General features: G+C 40.2%; 1 protein-coding gene across 1 annotated transcript in view; it reads left to right on the top strand.

The window, feature by feature from the left end:
- The window catches only part of STPG2 (sperm tail PG-rich repeat containing 2), a 1,039,376-nt gene that overhangs the window by 47,708 nt on the left and 969,301 nt on the right, over positions 1-22,367 (top strand). Inside the window, exon 6 of the mRNA XM_040419865.1 lies at positions 16,656-16,771. Within this exon, the coding sequence (XP_040275799.1) occupies positions 16,656-16,771 (116 nt within the window). The remainder of the gene's footprint in view (positions 1-16,655; positions 16,772-22,367) is intronic.

Genomic DNA, 22,367 nt, shown 5'->3' with positions numbered 1-22,367 from the left:
GACTGCCGCAAGGAGGACCAGGAAAAGGGGGAACTCCTGCCGCAGTGACTGGCTGCCACCTCTGTTTGCCCACGGGTAAGGTGATGCCACCTCATGTGGTTCAATAGAGCTGTGGTGCCTATCTTTGTTTACCTGCCCACGTCTTAATTTGCTCTTGCACAGCTTGCACAAGGCAATGCTTTTGTCTTCCGGCAGCGTGGAGAAAAAAAAAAAAAGGGAGATACTCACACAGCAGAGGTAGAGGCAGCTGAGTTTGGCTTAGCTCTGGTACGTTTTTGACCTAATCCACCCACATCGCCAGCTGCATCACCAGATCCCAAAGCAGACATGGCCCTGGCTGTTCTTTGGAAGGTACGTGGCCTCTGCTTTTTTTTGCTGCAACCATTACCCTTCTCCTCTGATGTTGCCTCCTCCTCAGCACCCCGATCAAGCTTACCCTCACCCTCCCTTCCGCTTCTATCAGACTGCAGGATATCATGGTGGGTTCTTTAGAACCCAGCTGCAGTTTTGCTAGGAGGCACAGCGGCCACAGCTCCTCACTTCTTCCTCTCTGGCTGACAGCTTCCCTGCTTGTCCCTATCCTGCACACACAACTCTTCTTCTTTGTAATTCTAGCCTTTCCCTTCACTGTCCCTGGCAGTAGAATACAAGCTTAATTGATTCCTGACTGTCCCTGATTGATTTTTCCCTCTCCCTCCCTAAGATTGTTTTCCTGGCAGACCCAACCGCCCTCATTCACAGCCCAGCACAGAATGGTGTTCTGCTCATTCTGCTGCAGCACCTCACTGCCTGCTGCATCATTGATCGGCTCATCCAGGCTGTCTGTCAGCCTGGGAGTCAATCAGGGCAAGCCCTTCTCTCACTTCCTCTTACGTTCATCTGAGACCCTGGTCCAAAATGGTTAGCTGATTCTGAATTGGTATGCATGTTTGTCCACAACTCCATTAAATCTCTGGCTCAGGGCTCCACTGGATGGAAGTGTTATAACTCCAACATAAGGTACAAATATTTGCTGACATTGCTGACCCTAAAATATGTTTTCTGGGGATGTTGGTAGGCAGCATTAAAGCAGGAGGGTATAGGAATTGTAGGTTTGTATAGGAAATGCCAAAGTGGATGCCAAATCTCTACATGGATAGCTGGATATTCTTGGTCTTCCTCCCTACCTCCAGAGAAATCTGTTTGATGGTATTATAGTTATAGGGAGAGAGCTCTGTAACTGGGGGAGTTTTTAATGATCGCTGCTTGGATTGATGCAGTCTTGATGTGCACACTTGCTTTTCACTGTTTAAGCTGAATCTATGGGTTTTATATGATAAGACTGTAAAGCTCACTGATAGCTAGTTTAGTTTTTGTGAGGTTTATATATGCTATTGTTGTTGAATATTGAATAAAAACCTCCATTCTAGTTATCAATGGGAGTCCCAGTGGTGGGGCCTCTAGCCATCATACATTATCACCTATTGTATCTTGTGGATAAGTGATAAATGTCATTTGTAGAAAATCCCTTTAACTCTGAAACCTTACACATTTTATAAAAAATTGCTTTAACACTGGATCAAAACCAGTGTATTGTACCGGGTTTAGGGAGTAGTGTTCAATGCATGGCTGCCCCCCACCTTCCTACACCCAGCTCACTATGAGTGCTGGGTTTCTCCATGTTAAAGCTATTTTACCTCATTCAGATTCTCATGAAAGGTACCTTTAAGGGGTATTCCCATCTGGACATTTATGGCATATTGACAGGATATACCATAAATTTCTAAAAGGTGTGGTCTCCACCTCCTATTTCAAGAATGGGCCTAATGTGAATAGACAGCAAGCTGCTCTTGCCACTGAGGAGGAGGCAGATGAAGCAAATGTAAAAAGAAGAGTAGGAGTAGAAATCTGAGTTGTGGAGGCACACATCCATATTAGCATGAATAATACCTCTGGTCCTCCAATAGACTGTGGCTCAGGGATGGATGCCCAGGGGGTGCCACAGTGTCCGAAATCCAATATCAGGAATGGAAAGAAGAGAAGAAAAAACCTCTATGATGTCACTGTAAAGGAGAGGTGTGCAAGTCTATCCAATCTATTTAAGAATCAAAACAAAATATCATTATTGAATAAAATAGCTGGATGACTAGCACGATATGAACAAATGGACTACACCTTTCAGAGCCGTGATGTACGGTAATAATTTGAAACTGATCAAAGAGCTGTTTTTTTCCGGCTCTGTAACGCATAGTCCGTGTTCGTATTGTGTTAGTCGTCAAGCAGTCTTAATACATTTAGATATCTTATTAGTTTTATTTTTTGAATAAATTGGATATACTTGCACACCTCTCCCCGAGGGTTTATTCTTCTCTTTTTTCCATGAGACTAACTTGGCTATTTTTTTTAGAAGACCCATAGCGGTGAATTAAGAAGACACTGTGCATGAGCAGTATGCACTTCATTCATGTTGGTGCCATGTTCTTGACATAGGACCTGGTCCCAGAGGTGATATTGTACTTGAGAGACAGTTATTTTAAATAATTCAAGAACAAAATCACAAGGTGTATTAGAAAAATATGCATAATCACTTCCCCTACACATTAAAAAAATTAAGTGACAGTTACACTTCAAGGCTGTTCACTTTCACCACTTTTCCCATTATCTGTCTTCCTTTCTTCCTTCCTTTATTTCATGCTAGGCTTCCCTGGTAGACTTTTATGGTGGATTTGGTTAGTACTTTAGAATATTTCATTAAAAAGAAAATTTCTAGCGGTGCTATTTCACCTTATGGAGAGCATAAGGAGTCTTATGGGCCATGCAATGCTCCTCTTGGAAAATGCTATGGAAATTAGCCCTCCTTCCAAGAAAAACAAAGCTGTACCACTCGCGACACCTGTTGGAAGGCAGCTAACAGATAAATCAATATCCCACTTTTTAAAACAGGCCTTAATATAATCCTAAAATATATGCCTAAATTATTTTTTCAATCCTATTTTAAAAGGCTAGATACTAAAATATAGGATAGCTGCCTTCCAACAGGTGGCACTAGAACCACAGATTCATTTTTCTTAGAAAAAAAGCTAATTTGTATATCTTTTGAACAAAGATACTCTCCTATAACCAGAGGCGGAGTTGGAACCTAAAGTTGTCCTGGAAAAAAAACTAAAAGTGACCCCCTATTGTAGGTGAGTCCAAAGTGACAGAAGGCAGGGCAGCACAAAGCCAACAGAAGTAGGCAGGGATGGAAATACTTCAGTGCAGCACAAAATACTGCCCCAGCAGAACTGAATACCACCGTGCAGCTCAAAATACTGCCACCCCCACTGCAGTATTCAACTATATCACCGTCCAGAGGATGGCAATACAGTTGAATTCAGGAGGGAACCTGCAGCCGCTGGCCAGATGTATAAGTCCCTGATGTTCCCAGTGTTAATTACCACTGAGAGCAACAGGTCATTATATCTTGGCCAGCTGCAGAGAGGGAGGGCTCTCCCGGAAATTGTAGAGGCCAGGCTGTCCCTGCCTCTAACATAACCACAGATGCAGGGTCAGATTATAGGACATAAAGTGGCAAATATCCCTTGGTCTCCTTTATAACTAGCATTGGCCATTGCGTATATCTTGCTGCTACACGGTGGCACTTAATTGACTGTTTCTGGGATTGTGCTTTAGTTTGCAGTTTTCAATATATTTTAGCTGTATTTTTTTTATGTAATTATCGCCATTTCCATTTTATTCCTGGTTTTGTCATTCTGTAGTGCTAATGTGGCTACATTGGATATTTGGACTATATACTGTATGACCAAAAAAGCTACTGTATAAAATATGTAGTTATATATTCACTTAACCTGGTTGGGTTAAGTGATCTCTATGGACATTAAAGGGGTTATTTCATGACTAATGTAAAAAGTGAAAATCAGACATCATATAGTACATTATAATCTCTTTCCAACAAAACTAGAACCGGCCCTGTACCCCACATGGGTCCAGAGATCTCCCCAGATTTCCTGCTGCAGCTAAAGGGGGCGTGTCCCTGCTCTCCCTATCACAGCTCAGGAGGCAGTTGAAGGATGAAACTGAGCATGTGCGACCTTCTCAGTAAGCCAAAGAAATAAGGAAAATAACAAATAGCAGGTGGCGCTATACAGATACATTTTATTGAATAACTCACTGGCTATGCAAAATTTTTTATTACATGCAATTACGAAAGAATTCAGATCGAGGTGCTCATTTGAAAACTGTAGAATATTTTTCATGGGACAACCGCTTTAATTGAGTGCGATTAAGAACATAATAATTAGGGGTGCACCGAAATTCCGGCAGCCGAAAATATCGGCCGAAAATGCACCTAATCCACTTCGGCCGATATTGTTACATATCGGCCGAAAATATAGGGTGTGGGATTTGTCACCCACCATCTGAGGGCGGGCGCCGGGCGGGCGGTTTACTTTGTCACTGCATCTTTATTTTATCTTACAATCGTGACGCTCCAGTAACTAACAACTCTGCAGACAGAGCGGAGGCCGGCGTAACGTCACTTACTCACGTGACGCGCCTGCTCCGCCTCCTTCATTCATAAAGTGGGCGGAGCAGGTGCGTCACGTGAGTAAGTGACGTTACGCCGCCCTCGCTCTGCCTGCAGAGTTGTTACCGGAGCGTCACGATTGTAAGGTAAAATAAAGATGCAGTGAGTGATGCTGTGAGCAGCAGGGCTGGGGCTGCTATGGGTAGGGGGATCGGTCTATGGCACTGCTATGGGGAGGGGGGATCTGTGCACTGTTATGGGGAAAGGGATCTGTGCACTGTTATGGGGAAAGGGATCTGTGCACTGTTAGGCCCATAACAGTGCACATATCCCCTCTCCATAACAGCGCCACCCACAGATCCCCCTCTCCATAACAGCGCCACCCACAGATCCCCCTCTCCATAACAGCGCCACCCACAGATCCCCCTCTCCATAACAGCGCCACCCACAGATCCCCCTCTCCATAACAGCGCCACCCACAGATCCCCCTCTCCATAACAGCGCCACCCACAGATCCCCCTCTCCATAACAGCGCCACCCACAGATCCCCCTCTCCATAACAGCGCCACCCACAGATCCCCCTCTCCATAACAGCGCCACCCACAGATCCCCCTCTCCATAACAGCGCCACCCACAGATCCCCCTCTCCATAACAGCGCCACCCACAGATCCCCCTCTCCATAACAGCGCCACCCACAGATCCCCCTCTCCATAACAGCGCCACCCACAGATGAATTTCATTCATGAAAAAGAATTATTAATAAAATCATTAAAAAAAAAGTATTTTAAAAGTATTTGGGCAAAAAGGCAGTTTCGGTTTCGGTTTTCGGTCAAGGGCATCCTGAATTTTCGGTTTCGGTTTCGGACCAGAATTTTCATTTCGGTGCACCCCTATGCAAATTACCTGAGAAAAGGAAAACTAGCTATGCATCCAATGGGAATTAATAGAAAGTACTTTTCATACTTTTTGAAAATGAATATGATATTGTACAGGAAATGGATAATAGGGTTTCTTCATCTCACACCAAACAGTGCAATTTTCCTAGCAAGACATGGGATTGCTTTCCGCTGCTAGTTCTGACACTGACATATGAGGTAGAGCGGGAAACACACTGAGAACTACCTGTGTGCAGCCATACTGGAAAACAGTCCATTAGTGACTTAAATGAATGCGCTCCAAGACTTTTAATTCCTTGCTGAATCTATTTCCATATTTAATTGTGGAAAGTCAAAGGAAAAAGTTGCAAAGCACCTCTTCATCCATTTCGTTGTCACCGGGAGTGGCGATTAGTAATTCTTCTTGGGCGTTATGTTACAACATTCACTTAATATAATGTAGCTCCTTGCTGAGTTTGCTTCAATTAAGCCATATTTTATTTGGTAATGACTTACCAAGCTGACAGTGACCTTGAAGTGGATCTTGTCAACACTTCTTGGCACGACGTACGTGATGATTTAAAGTTATTAATAGAGCATCAATTTATTCTTCTGTCCACGTCAGTATTTTTAAAAGGCTATTTAATTCAATTACAAATGTGATTTTTTTCGTACCTGAGTAATTCTTATTGCTTGGGCTTCGCAGTTAAGTACTAGTCAATTTATATTATTATAATGCAGCGATTTCAGCCATCATATCATGACATAGATTTTTTAAATGTGCTCACTTCTAAAAGAATAGGCTCTCTTCAAACCACTTAGGAAAGGGAAATATGCTTGGTCTCCTGTCCTTATAATTACGATAAATGTGCATTGACCCAATCTTTGGATCAATAGAAGCTATATGTAGGTAAAGTCTTCTAAAGGATGTATTATATTCTTACAATATATGAGAACAGACTAAGCAGTTTTATTTTTGTAACCAAATGATTATGGAGGTAATAGCTGGAAATACATCTTGTTTGTCATTGGCTTCAATGGCAGTAATGGAGATTAATCATGCGGTTGTTTGCTCATTACTTGTATTTTTCCATGTTTTTATTTTTAACCAATGCAAAGATTTAAAAATAAGGGTCATTTTAAAGAAAAACAGTGCATTTTGTTAGTCCATAAGACTATATGAAGTTCTCTGCACACAATAGGGCAGATGTACTAGTGAAAAGATGCTAAAAACTGGTGGGCATGCCTTGCACTACACTTATAAACCCATTTTCTGTCCCATCCAACAAGAGTTTGTTTTCTGAAGCATATATTAATAGATGTGTCGGGCTACGGGTGACCCTCCTGTGGTCTGCCCCCACCCTGTGCACTTTTTGTAAAAATGATGAGGGTGGCGGAAAAGTAAACAAGTCACAAATTTTGCTTCAAAACGGCACTTGCACTAAAATTTGTGACTTGTTAGCTGTTGTAAAGGTGCCGCCGATTCACTAGTTTATCGGGTAATAGGATTGTTGGTGCAGTCATCTAAATAATCATTTTCCAGCAGCAGATCGTGTTGTCTAAACAGCACTCTGCTGCCAGCATACAATGATTCTATGTAGGGAAGAGCGATGGTATTAGTGATTGCTCTTTCCCATACTGTGGAGGAGATCGCTGCATGTAAATACAGTAGTCTCCTTCACTGACGAGCAGGCGATTGTCAGGAAGTAATGTTTCCTTCTTGACAATCGTCTGCTCCATTAGGCCATGTAAAATGCCTTTAGGCATAAACTTAGACAGGCTGTCTAGACCTGCACCAGATTTATCACACTGGTTCAGGCAGGAGGATGCATGTGGTGCAGGGCCGGACACTTTTGTGTAACTCTATAACAACACATGGTTGGCTTAGTTCGAGACAGAACTTTGGTGCAATTTTGGCACACCTGATTTTCCATGACACAATGCCCCTTTCCACTAAGTGATGGCTCTTGTCAGGCTAGGTGTAAATAATTTCTCTAAACCTACACAAATTGTGCCACATAAAATTCTTTATAAAAATGTAAATACATTGAATGTCATATTTAAGATGCCCCTGAGCCTCAAGTAGATGAGGCTTCAGATGTGTAGGTCCTCTTCAATAAAACCTTGTTGCAGTAATTCACTAGAACAACCCTTTAGGAACAGTACAAGTCCCATGCCCCCTCCATCATTCTGTGGCAACTCTCACCTCCATGTGCTGATGCTTTGCAATATATTTTACATTTACATTTTCACTAAACCCCTATAAAACAATTTGTCTTTTAGCGATGAATGGCAGACTGCAGTCTATGTCCTAAAATCTTTAATGTATAAAAAATGCTGTATTTTTTATTCTTGAAGCTGAAGATCAGTATAGAAACAGACAGTAGCGTACATAGAGAAGTAAGGGCCCCATGACAAGGATCAAACCATCCCCCCCCACACACAGGACAGAAGGGTTTCCTCCTAAATTCTTTTCAGTGATCCTTGGGCCATTTTTTCCACTGCATCGTTTGTTAAAAGTTGTTCCTTTACGGGGTAGAGTCCCAAGTTTAGGTGTGCTTTTCACAGCATTTTTAACACCTTAAGGACCTTGCCATTTTCACCTTAAAGACCAGGCCATTTTTTGCAAATCTGACATGTGTCACTTTATGTGGTAATAACTTTAAAATGCCTTTACTTATCCAGGCCATTCTGAGATTGTTTTCTTGTCACATATTGTACTTTATGATAGTGGTAAAATTGGGTCAAAAAATTTAATTTTTATTTATAAAAAAATACCAAATTTACCAAAAATTTGGAAAAAATTGCAAATTTCCAAATTTCAATTTCTCTACTTTTAAAATAGATAGTAATAACTCCAAAAATAGTTATTACTTTACATTCCCCATATGTCTACTTCATGTTTGGATCATTTTGTGAATGCCATTTTATTTTTTGGAGACGTTAGAAGGCTTAGAAGTTTAGAAGCAAATCTTGAAATTTTTCAGAAAAAGGCTTGTGAGGCTTGCATAATATCAACCACCCAAAAATGAGCCCATTTTAAAAACTACAACCCTTAAGGTATTCAAAACTGATTTTACAAACTTTGTTAACCCTCTAGGTGTTCCACAAGAATTTATGGAAATTGGAGATTTTCCATTTTAATAAAGTTTTTTCTGCTAATAAAGCAAGGGTTAACAGCCAAACAAAACTCAATATTTATTACCCTGATTCTGTAGTTTACAGAAACACCCCATATGTGGTCGTAAACTGCTGTACGGGCACACGGCAGGGCGCAGAAGGAAAGGAACGACATATGGTTTTTGGAAGGCAGATTTCACTAGGATAATTTTAATATGCCATGTCACATTTGAAGCCCCCCTGATGCACCCCTAGAGTAGAAACTGCAAAAAAGTGGCCCCTATTTTATAAGCTACACATCTTAAAGTATTCAAAACTGATTTTATAAACTTTTTTAACCCTTTAGGTGTTCCACAAGAATTTATGGAAAATGGAGATTACATTTCAGAATTAAATTTTTTTGGGCAGATTTTCCATTTTAATCAATTTTTTCCAGTAACAAAGCAAGGGTTAACAGCCAAACGCAACTAAATATATATTGCCCTGATTCTGTAGTTTACAGAAAAACTCTATATGTGGTCGTAAACTGCTGTACGGGCACACGGCAGGGCGCAGAAGGAAAGGAACGCCATATGGTTTTTGAAAGGCAGATTTCACTGGAATAATTTTAAGCTGCCGTGTCACATTTGTAGACCCCCTGATGCACCCTTAGAGTCAAAACTCCAAAAAAGTGACCCCATTTTAGAAACTACACATCTCAAGGTATACAAAACAGATTTTACAAATTTTGTTAACCCTTTAGGTGATCCACAAGAATTCATGGAAAATGGAGATGAAATTCCAGATATTCCTTTTTTGGGAGATTTTCCATTTTAATCCATTTTTTACAGTAACAAAGCAAAGGTTAACAGCCAAACACAACTTAATATTTATTACCCTGATACGCCATAGGGTTTTTGGAAAGCAGATTTCACTGGAATAATTTTAAGCTGCCGTGTCACATTTGAAGACCCCCCTGATGCACCCCTAGAGTAGAAACTCCCAAAAAATGACCCCATTTTGGAAACTACAGGATAAGGTGGCAGTTTTGTTGGTACTATTTCAGGGTACATATGATTTTGGATTGCACTATATTACACTTTTTGTGTGGCAAGGTAAAAAATAGCTGTTTTGGCATTGTTTTTATGTTTTGTTATTTACAGCGTTCATCTAACAGGTTAGATCATGTGGTATTTTTATAGAGCAGGTTGTTACGGACGCGACAATACCAAATATTTTTTGGTTGTTTGTTTCAGTTTTACATAATAAAGCCATAGTTTTTTATTTTTATTTTGGGAGACTGTCTTATGTAGGGGCTCATTTTTTTCAGTATGAGATAACGGTTTGATTGGTTCTATTTTAGGGTGCATATGACTTTTTGATCGCTTGGTATTACACTTTATGTGATGTAAGGTGACAAAAATTCGCTTTTTTGACACACTTTAAAAAAAATGTTTTTACAGTGTCCACTTGAGGGGTTAGGTCATGTGATATTTTTATACAGCAGGTTCTTATGGACACGGCAAGCGGCGGCAAAACCTAATATGTATACCTTTTTCAATTATTTAAGTTTTAGACAAAAACAGCATTTTTTAAACAAATAAAATCATGTTTTAGTGTCTCCATATTATGAAAGCCATAGTTTTTTTATTTTTTGGGTGACTGTCTTAGTTCGGGTATCATTTTTTTACGGTGTTCACCTAAGGGGTTAAGTCACGTGATATTTTTATAGGTTGTTATGGATGTGGCGATACCTAATATGTATCCTTTTTTAGTGTCTCCATAGTCTGAGAGCCATAGTTTTTATTGTTTTTGGGGCGATTGTCTTAGGTAGGGTATCATTTTTTGCAGGATGAGATGTTGGTTTGATTGGCACCATTTTGGGGTGCATATGACTTTTTGATTGCTTGATATTACACTTTTTGAGATGTAAGGTGACAAAAAATGGCTTTTGACATAGTTTCTATTTAATTAATTTTTTCGGTTTTCACCTGAGGGGTTAGGTCATGTGATATTTTTATAGAACAGGTTGTTACGGACGCGGCAACATCTAATCTGTATACTTTAATTTATTTATTTATTTAAGTTTTACGCAATAATATCATTTTTGAAACAAAAACCAAATCATGTTTTAGTGTCTCCACAGTCTGAGAGTCATATTTATTTTTATTTTTTGGGAGATTGTCTAAATACATATTTGCATACATATTATATTCTGTGCTATCAAGAATACAGCACCATAAACCTCTTACATCAATTGACTTCTCCTCTGATGCAGACCTTCTCTTTCTTCATCTTCTCCTTTGAGACCAGACCGCCATGATGATGTTTCACCCATCTCTTGTCTCTGCAGTTATAATAATAGCTCTTCAATAATATTATAAATAATAATAATGTGCACTAGTTAAAAAATGCTCCTGTTCTGTGTGCCAGTACAAAAAAATTCCCTCAGTGCCCCTCATAGAGCCCCCATAATGTGTGCAAGTATAAAATACCCCTATATAATGCCCCTAGTAAATGCCCACATAGTGCTCCTCTCCTCTTCCCCATAGTGCCCCCATAATGTGCCAGTATAAGATTCCCCCATAGTGTCCCCCAGAATGTTCCAGTATAAATGCCCCTTCTTAATACCCCCATAATGTGCCTATATAATATGTCCCCATAGTATTCCTCCCCCCCTCCAACACCAGTGTCCCCATAATGTGCCAGTATAAGATGCCCCCATAGATGCCTCCATGTGCCAGCAATGCCCCAGTAGATGCACATATAGTGCCCCCCATATGCCAGCAATTCCCCCAGTAGATTCCCCCATAGTGTCCCCCATGTGCCAGCCATGCCCCCAGTAGATACCCCCATAGTGTCCCCCATGTGCCAACAATGCCCCCAGCGCGCCACAGAAAAGAAAAGAAAACACTTTTCACTACACTGTCAGCGATGCGATGCAGGCCTAGTGTCTGCAGCCTATCAGAGGAACAGGGAAGGGAGACGCCTCTCCCTTGCCCTGCTGCAGTGTTAATCTGCATCGCTGTCCTGAGGATGGTGATACAGAAGAATGTAGGGAGATGAGCGCTTCCACAATGCAAGCGCTCATCTCTCGCCGCACCCTATCGGGATTCAGCCAGTAACACGGTTCTCCGATCCGGCTGTAATTTTAACACCTGGATCTGGAGAACCGGAGGGCACTGGCTGAATCCCATGCCTGAATGTATATGTAAGATGACTACATGGCCTTTGTTGATAAACTGTGCCATTTGCTATATTTCATAAGCCATGCCCCCTTGTTAGTCAAATCTTCTGTGCTGTCCGCATAGAGGTCCTGTCCGTAAGATGGCCGCTGATTGAGGGTCATGTGACCAGATACATCACTCAGTCTCCTTTATTCAAACACTCTGTACTACACTTCCAATAGAACAAGTGGAGATGGCAGGTGCAGTGTATTTGAATGGAGGTGACATCACATGAAGGTGATTTTCCTGGTCACATGACCCTCCATCAGCGGCCATCTGATGGACAGGACCTCTTTGTGGACAGCACAAAAGACTTGGCAAACAAGAGGGCATACCTAATGAAATATAAAAAATGGCACAGACACTATATTAGTAAGTGCCATATACAGTACGTAGTCATCTTACAAACGCATTGGTCAACAGTAACCAGAAAGTGGCCAACCCCTTTAAGCAGTGAAGATATGTGACATTTCAGCAGTAAAATCTGTGACTTTTCTCATTGTTCCTCAAATTTGTAAATGATGAGAAAAGTCATGGTTTCCAAAGGATATATTATCCAGAATAGGGTGAAATGACAACAATTTTGCCCAAAATCTCAGAGCAGGAATAGACTTCATTTACAGACTGTTGGACAGGTTAAAACGGTGTCCTTTTAATACTGTAATTACTGGCTATTGTAAATACTGTAAGTACTGTAACTGGCTGAAATCACTACAATTACCACCTTTACTTGGACAGTCTTAGTTTTTTTTTTTTGCATAGTGAATTTTTGTGCTGTTTTTGTATCTAGTTGCATTTTTCACATAAAGGAGCATGCTTTGATTGGGCATTTTCATACTGCTTTTCTCTTTAGAATTCAGTAGGTTTTTAATATGCCACTACATATCAGTCAAAATCCATAAAAATACATGCAACTGTAAACACTTTGCATGCATTTCTTTTTGCGGTTTTAACTGCATGAGGAGTACTCTGTGTGAACCCAGCCTTATGGAAGCAGTGCATATATGCTTACAATGCTTAACTCCTGTAGTGGTTTGTTAATTTCAGTATTTGATTGTCATAGAGAGACAGAAGGGTAGATTTACTATTTCTCCCTAATTTTTAGACAGTGTAAACTTAGGTAGAAGGGTATAAAAAGGCTTTGTACCAGAAAGGGGGGTAAAATTGGAAATAAAAAATGGATTTTGGTTTTGAGGTTTTTACTGTGCAATAAAAATGACGTATCATTATTTATTTGAAAGCACCATTAATTCCATGGCGTGAGGGTTACACATGCATAATATAAAAATACAATAAACAAGAAACTATTAACAGACTGGTAAGGAGGGGGAGAGGACCCTGCCCGCACGAGCTTAAAATCTACAAGGTAAGGTGAAGGACACAGTAGGTGACAGTAAAAGTTGCTCATCTGGTTGTATGGTGGCAGCATGTTTGTCTTTATTCTGCTGATCAGTATGCTTATAGCAATACCTACCGTAATGTATATCTTTTTCCCCCCTATGTTTTAATACTTTTTTTTATAAATGTGAAACACTTTGAAAACATTTTATTTGTATCGCCATATTCTGACACCCAGATTTATTATATGGCCAGGTTCGGAGATGTGAAAGCTTTTTGCGAGGTAATGTGTAGTTTTTGTTAATATCATTTTTGAGTATGTATGACTTTTTGATCACTTTCTATTAATTTTTTTGGGAGGGGCGAAGTGACTGAAAAACTGATTCAACCATATTTTTTCCCTATTGCATTATTTACCATACAGGATACATACTTTTATATATTAATAGTTTGGACATTTTTGAAGGTGTTGAAGCTAATTGTTTTTTTTTATTGTGTATTTTAATATGTAAAATGGGGAAGGGGGCAAATTTGAATTTTTCATTTGTTTTTAATTCATTTTGTGGCCTTTTTTTTAGGGTATATCCAATATAGTGTGAATTGCAACAAATTTATCATCTGGCCCTACCACAACCAAGACACTTTCCACAAAATGCACCAGTTACCAAATGCACCAGAATTAAGAATTGGCATGCAACATTTGTTGAATGTGGCAAAAGAAAAAGAAAATGACTCGAAAAACAGCAGACCCTCCCAAAAAAATACTTAAAAAGTTACTCTCTTAATAAAATATACTAGACAGTCTAATGATGCTCCCTCCACATTTATCCCAGTGGGCGATGCTGGATGATACATGTGGTGCACTTTTAGACTGCCTAGACCTGTGAAGGCTAAACTCCGGCACGCCAGCTGTGGTAAAACTCCATAGAAATGAATGTAACATGCTGGGTGTCGTAGTTTTACCACAGATGGAGTGCCGGAGTTTAGCCATCACTGACCTAAGTCTAAGGGGGTAATGTATTATGAAGGAATGACTGTCTGCAGTTTTTAAGACATTTTTTGCGACAAATTTACCAAATGCCACATTCCATGAATTACCTAGAGATTTTTCAGTCTAAAGTCTAACATTATTTATAATAAAGGTGCCATCTACAGGGAGTGCAGAATTATTAGGCAAGCTGTATTTTTGAGGATTAATTTTATTATTGAACAACAACCATGTTCTCAATGAACCCAAAAAACTCATTAATATCAAAGCTGAATATTTTTGGAAGTAGTTTTTAGTTTGTTTTTAGTTTTAGCTATTTTAGGGGGATATCTGTGTGTGCAGGTGACTATTACTGTGCATAATTATTAGGCAACTTAACAAAAAACAAATATATACCCATTTCAATTATTTATTTTTACCAGTGAAACCAATATAACATCTCAACATTCACAAATATACATTTCTGACATTCAAAAACAAAACAAAAACAAATCAGTGACCAATATAGCCACCTTTCTTTGCAAGGACACTCAAAAGCCTGCCATCCATGGATTCTGTCAGTGTTTTGATCTGTTCACCATCAACATTGCGTGCAGCAGCAACCACAGCCTCCCAGACACTGTTCAGAGAGGTGTACTGTTTTCCCTCCTTGTAAATCTCACATTTGATGATGGACCACAGGTTCTCAATGGGGTTCAGATCAGGTGAACAAGGAGGCCATGTCATTAGATTTTCTTCTTTTATACCCTTTCTTGCCAGCCATGCTGTGGAGTACTTGGACGCGTGTGATGGAGCATTGTCCTGCATGAAAATCATGTTTTTCTTGAAGGATGCAGACTTCTTCCTGTACCACTGCTTGAAGAAGGTGTCTTCCAGAAACTGGCAGTAGGACTGGGAGTTGAGCTTGACTCCATCCTCAACCCGAAAAGGCCCCACAAGCTTATCTTTGATGATACCAGCCCAAACCAGTACTCCACCTCCACCTTGCTGGTGTCTGAGTCGGACTGGAGCTCTCTGCCCTTTACCAATCCAGCCACGGGCCCATCCATCTGGCCCATCAAGACTCACTCTCATTTCATCAGTCCATAAAACCTTAGAAAAATCAGTCTTGAGATATTTCTTGGCCCAGTCTTGACGTTTCAGCTTGTGTGTCTTGTTCAGTGGTGGTCGTCTTTCAGCCTTTCTTACCTTGGCCATGTCTCTGAGTATTGCACACCTTGTGCTTTTGGGCACTCCAGTGATGTTGCAGCTCTGAAATATGGCCAAACTGGTGGCAAGTGGCATCTTGGCAGCTGCACGCTTGACTTTTCACAGTTCATGGGCAGTTATTTTGCGCCTTGGTTTTTCCACACGCTTCTTGCGACCCTGTTGACTATTTTGAATGAAACGCTTGATTGTTCGATGATCACGCTTCAGAAGCTTTGCAATTTTAAGAGTGCTGCATCCTTCTGCAGGATATCTCACTATTTTTGACTTTTCTGAGCCTGTTAAGTCCTTCTTTTGACCCATTTTGCCAAAGGAAAGGAAGTTGCCTAATAATTATGCACACCTAATATAGGGTGTTGATGTCATTAGACCACACCCCTTCTCATTACAGAGATGCACATCACCTAATATGCTTAATTGGTAGTAGGCTTTCGAGCCTATACAGCTTGGAGTAAGACAACATGCATAAAGAGGATGATGTGGTCAAAATACTCATTTGCCTAATAATTCTGCACGCAGTGTATTGCTGCTCCATAAAGTAAACTGGTAGTTTTTCTTTTTTTTAACTCAGAAGTGACAGATTCAGCTAAAAATAAGGCTCTACCCCAAAAGATCTGTTGACCATAATACAAAATGCCCGACAAGGCATAAACCACAATAAAAATGTTGCAAATAATTCATATGTTTGATCCAAAGACTATTCCGCAAACAAAGCATCATACGGCGCTCCACTTTCCTGGCACAAAGCCTTACCCTTATGTTTATACCATCTGTTAATTGGCTTACTTTATGCCAGAATTGTCTGCACGTGGTTACACCACATGGCACACCACTTTCTAGTAGGTCATTTCCTTTCCCCACTAAATCACTTAAAATTTTTGGATGATAAATGTGGTGCAATGCATGCACTCTAGTTTTTTTGGTACAAATTATTCCAGGATTCTGGCTGATTTTGATTGATAAATCTCCTCTATTATATTAGATTTCATCTAAAGACAGTACTTTATCTACTTTTTAATGTTTTAGACTCAGTTCACATTAGTGTCATGCTCTCCATTCATAATTTAGCCATTACAGCTATACTGTATTTGTTTTCAAAAAGATTCAAAATTATGTTGATGAATCCTATCGACTTATAATGGGGTCTGTCAGGTTTTAGTCATGCTTTGATATTTTTGTTGATGGACTGTAATTTTCTTATCAAAAGTACTGGGGCCCATAGCGGAAACCTAAAAACACCAGTTGAATCCAGCTGTAAAAGGCTTTACATGAAGGTGGTTCTTCTAGATTATATGCAAATATGGCAGCCCTGTATCAACATTGTACTCATCGCCTTAGGTGTAGGTTTAAAATGCTAAATGTGATGATCAATAAAAGAGAGAATAAGAGTCATATTTTGGTTCCATTTCACCACCAGGCAGAGACATATGCAACACAGAAATACCGAGGTGTGCACTTTGCAAAGTATTCAGGGAAGCGCACTGAATTTGAAAACCATAATGGACCCGGCCCAGGAGAATACGACATAGATCAGTAAGTATGACATTTAGTCCAAACTTTTCATTAACTCTTACATGCCACTTATTATTTTGCTTACGCAATAACAAATCCAAAGCACTTTGATTTGCTGAAGAGACATTTAGATGGGTATTTATGCTCCCGCTTGTAGTACTGGCAGATTTTATGGCATGGTGAGTTACAGTCTAGCATTTAACTGCTATAGTGTTGTAATAGGAACTGTCAAAACCAGTTTTCATATAATGCATAATGGATAATATAGCCTTCATAAAAGAACTGTAGTGAGGGACCACAGCCAGAAATTGCAGCCAAACTGTGCCCAGGGATCGTGTACTGCTATGGAAGCCAGAAAACCAGTTAAAATGAGGTTAGTAAGGCTTCAGCAATGGTCAGAAAACACAATGTTGTAGACTTTTAAACTATAAATTGTGCACGTTACCAAATTGGAACCAAAATGGAGCAAAAATAAATAAAATTAGAGTTTGCCTAATTAACAAACAGAGTTTGATTTGTGGTTTTAAGGGGCTCCCCTCAAGCTAGAGTTAGCAGTATACACTCACCTAAAGAATTATTAGGAACACCTGTTCTATTTCTCATTAATGCAATTATCTAGTCAACCAATCACATGGCAGTTGCTTCAATGCATTTAGGGGTGTGCTCCTGGTCAAGACAATCTCCTGAACTCCAAACTGAATGTCAGAATGGGAAAGAAAGGTGATTTAAGCAATTTTGAGCGTGGCATGGTTGTTGGTGCCAGACGGGCCAGTCTGAGTATTTCACAATCTGCTCAGTTACTGGGATTTTCACGCACAACCATTTCTAGGGTTTACAAAGAATGGTGTGAAAAGGGAAAAACATCCAGTATGTGGCAGTCCTGTGGGCAAAATTGCCTTGTGGATGCTAGAGGTCAGAGGAGAATGGGCCGACTGATTCAAGCTGATAGAAGAGCAACGTTGACTGAAATAACCACTCGTTACAACCGAAGTATGCAGCAAAGCATTTGTGAAGCCACAACACGCACAACCTTGAGGCGGATGGGCTACAACAGCAGAAGACCCCACCGGGTACCACTCATCTCCACTACAAATAGGAAAAAGAGGCTACAATTTGCACGAGCTCACCAAAATTGGACTGTTGAAGACTGGAAAAATGTTGCCTGGTCTGATGAGTCTCGATTTCTGTTGAGACATTCAAATGGTAGAGTCCGAATTTGGCGTAAACAGAATGAGAACATGTATCCATCATGCCTTGTTACCACTGTGCAGGCTGGTGGTGGTGGTGTAATGGTGTGGGGGATGTTTTCTGGGCACACTTTAGGCCCCTTAGTGCCAATTAGGCATCGTTTAAATGCCACGGGCTACCTGAGCATTGTTTCTGACCATGTCCATCCCTTCATGACCACCATGTACCCATCCTCTGATGGCTACTTCCAGCAGGATAATGCACCATGTCACAAAGCTCGAATCATTTCAAATTGGTTTCTTGAACATGACAATGAGTTCACTGTACTAAAATGGCCTCCACAGTCACCAGATCTCAACCCAATAGAGCATCTTTGGGATGTGGTGGAACGGGAGCTTCGTGCCCTGTATGTGCATCCCTCAAATCTCCAACTGCAAGATGCTATCCTATCAATATGGGCCAACATTTCTAAAGAATGCTATCAGCACCTTGTTGAATCAATGCCACGTAGAATTAAGGCAGTTCTGAAGGCAAAAGGGGGTCCAACACCGTATTAGTATGGTGTTCCTAATAATTCTTTAGGTGAGTGTATAGTGTGGATGTGACTTATCTTCATACTCACTTGACTATGTCATTTGTATCTTCATACTCACTTGCATTTTGCGCTGTGCTCTGACAAACCAGCAGTAAAACATATTGAGAGGACTCCTGTGCACACACACGTGATGGAGAGGACTAGAAGAGGAGTCCTCTTAATGCATTTTACTGTTAGTTTGGGGGAGCACAGTGTCAGAATGCAAGTGAGTATGAAGATAAAAATGACATAGTCAGACTCAACATCACTTACACTATACACCACTTACAGGCGTCCGGCCGCCACACGGTTTCTATCCTCACACCATGCAATTTCTCTAGATGGTGACTGATATGATTCTTAATGTGCACTTAGGAGGACAAAACAATGGAAAGGGCACCATGACCAGCTTCGCCTTCATGGCTTTATCAAGGGTTGCAGAGATAATCCCCACCCATCTTAATTTGGTAGGCCATGAGGGCGAAACCAGTTGGGTATGCAAGAGGGAAAGAAACATTTTAATGCTTTTTAAAAAGTTTGATTCTGTGAGTAAAATAAAATTGGGGCCGCTCCCTATGTTTCTTGGATATACAGGTTGTCTTTTCCATTGTTTTGTCCTCCAAAGTGCACATTAAGGATCATAGAGAAACTGCATGGTGTGTATTTCCCAAATCTCTGTCCTTCCTGCTCCATTTATGACGTGTTGACATGCAACATGTGACCACTGTAGACAATGACTGGCTGAAGAGGTAACTTGTCAACATTAGAGTTCACTGCTGAGGCCAGTGATTGGCTTCAGCAGTCACACATTGGTAATGACACATCATTTCTGGAGCAGGAAGAACAGTGACTGTCGGGGGACCTAGAGAGCACCAGCATAGAAGTGGCAGGGGATTAATAAGGTGAGCATTACTATTTTTTTTTATTTTATAGGCTTATACGCAGTTTCTAAAAAAATATACTTGCGCAAGTGCTGTTACTCCGTTAACCTCTACACTTTCCCGAAAAGGGGGTGTGGCGGGGGCAGTTTTCTACACCAGTTTTATGGCAGCCGGGAGCTGGTATATACACTCACCTAAAGAATTATTAGGAACACTATACTAATACGGTGTTGGACCCCCTTTTGCCTTCAGAACTGCCTTAATTCTACGTGGCATTGATTCAACAGAAAACTGCCCCCGCCACACCCCCTTTTCGGGAAAGTGTAGAGGTTAACGGAGTAACAGCACTTGCGCAAGTATATTTTTTTAGAAACTGTGTATAAGCCTATAAAATAAAAAAAAATAGTAATGCTCACCTTATTGAATCAGTCGGCCTATTCTCCTCTGACCTCTAGCATCCACAAGGCATTTTTGCCCACAGGACTGCCGCATACTGGATGTTTTTCCCTTTTCACACCATTCTTTGTAAACCCTAGAAATGATTGTGCGTGAAAATCCCAGTAACTGAGCAGATTGTGAAATACTCAGACTGGCCTGTCTGGCACCAACAACCATGCCACGCTCAAAATTGCTTAAATCACCTTTCTTTCCCATTCTGACATTCAGTTTGGAGTTCAGGAGATTGTCTTGACCAGGAGCACCCTCCTAAATGCATTGAAGCAACTGCCATGTGATTGGTTGACTAGATAATTGCATTAATGAGAAATAGAACAGGTGTTCCTAATAATTCTTTAGGTGAGTGTATATCAGTTCAGACGCATATATGATAGTCTGGCGTACACTGCCGGTCTATGATAAATCTGCCCCATTAAATTAAGCTAAGTGCTTGCTTATCATTTGTACATTATGAGGATAAGGCTAGGTTCGCACACAATATAAAAATGTGCTGTTGAACCAGACAAAAAATCTGCATGTGTTACAGATGGGTAAAATCCACTGCAAATATCTATAGCACATCAAAATGTGTGAATGTCACTGTTTAAAGATGTAATGTTTATACTGTATGTTCAAGTTATCAGTTTTTACAGCTGGAATGGTTTTTACAATAGGACTATGGGGCACATTTATAAAAAAAAAACGGCGTTTTAGATGCCTGTCTTAATAAAGATCTGTGCTGGTGGTGGATCAGCCGAAGTTTTGTAGAGGCCTCTACATGGATCCTCCGCCACTTCTAAATGTAAGACCGCTTCCTGGCTGTCTTACATTTAGACCATTTTCTACGCCTAAAGAAGGTAAATTATTCTGATTGGAGTCGGGAAGAAATTTTTTATTCCCCTAAAGTGGAGAAAATTGGCTTCTACCTCACAGGGTTTTTTGCCTTCCTCTGGATCAACTTGCAGGATAACAGGCCAAACTGGATGGACAAATGTCTTTTTTCGGCCTTATGTACTATGTTACTATGTTACTATGTTACTAAATGAGACAGGCATGCCAACCCTTCCCCGTCCACACCACGCCCACTTTTTTAGACCTGTTTGAGAGGGAAAAAGTCGCAGGTTGCGACGCAAAGGACCTTTGCGCCACAATGTGCAGCAGAAATATGCCTAATATAGGCGTATTTCTGTTTAATAAATGACCCCCTATGTTTCAGTTTTTTCCCTCAATCCATTACACCTCAAAATGAATCGAACTCCACGAAATTCGATTTGCTGCACAGCCGAATTTCCTCATGCTTTGTGGTAGAGAATCAATTTTCCCTGAATGGCGAGAAAAAATTAAATATATCATACTTACCTCATCCGTTTGAGATTATAGAGCTGGCCGCGGATAACTTGATTGAACATCTCAAATGAAATCCTGTGCTTGGTGACGTGATGACGTCATCACGCCGGCCGACGTGATGACGTCATCACTGGCTATGCAAGATTTTGTGCTAGATCTTCAATCAAGATGACGGCGGCCGGCTCTTCGCAATCAAATGAATGAGGTAAGTATAATTTTATAAATTTTTTTAATTAATTTACACTGTGTTATTAATGTGAGATGCCGCAATCAGCTATGAACGCAGCATCTAAGGGGTACAATGATGGGAGCGGTGCAATTGCACCCATTACTTACAAAGAAATGCGCTTTGTGACGAAGTAATTCATCACAAAGCAAATTTTTTGGTAAAATTCGGGGAAGCAGCCAAATTGAATTTTTTAATACTTCGCTCATCACTAACTTCTACACACATTTAACATCTACTCTAGTCATCCGGCATTAATTGCTACAATTTATGTGTAACAGTGCAAAGACCTGCCCAAATCATCAGCAGTGGGAATAATATAATAAAAATAGATTATAAATCTGGTGAGAAAGTAATTTCACTAATCATTGTTACACTATATGTAGAATAGGCTGGTAAAATGAAAAAGGAAAATAAGAAATATGGGGGAGATTTATCAAAACTGATGTGAAGGAAAACTGGCTAAGCTGCCCATAACAACCTATCAAATTCCACCTTTCATTTCAAATCCTTTATGATGAATGTCTTTCTATTTGTAAAAAAATGTGAAGTCATTTAACAAAAAAACTGTATGATATGCCACATGAATACTGCATTGTAGCTGAGCATTATAATTCTTGTAAATGCAGAGCTATATCAAATAGCCAATAAAAGGAAAATAGAGCAGCAGCAAGCACTTATTAGCAGCTTAATAAGATGATCACAAATTGTGGTTATTCTTTTACATAAGAGTCCTTCATCCCTGAGCACAGAATCTTGAGATATCATTGGCCAGAATATCAGGCTGCTGCCTTGCAAAAATGTTCACTCCTTTGATGTTTTTCCTATTTTGTTGCATTACAACCTGGAATTAATATGGATTTTGGGGGGTTTGTACCATTTGATTTACATGCCCACCGCTTTAAAGGTGCAAAATATATTTTACTGTGACAAAAATATGCTGCAATTTTACAGATGCAAGTCTCT

This window comes from Bufo bufo, chromosome 2 (genome assembly GCF_905171765.1).
Source record: "Bufo bufo chromosome 2, aBufBuf1.1, whole genome shotgun sequence".
NCBI classification, from domain to species: domain Eukaryota; kingdom Metazoa; phylum Chordata; class Amphibia; order Anura; family Bufonidae; genus Bufo; species Bufo bufo.
The sequence above is the reverse complement of the archived record's forward strand: the minus strand, read 5'-3'. Positions and strand labels throughout refer to the sequence as shown.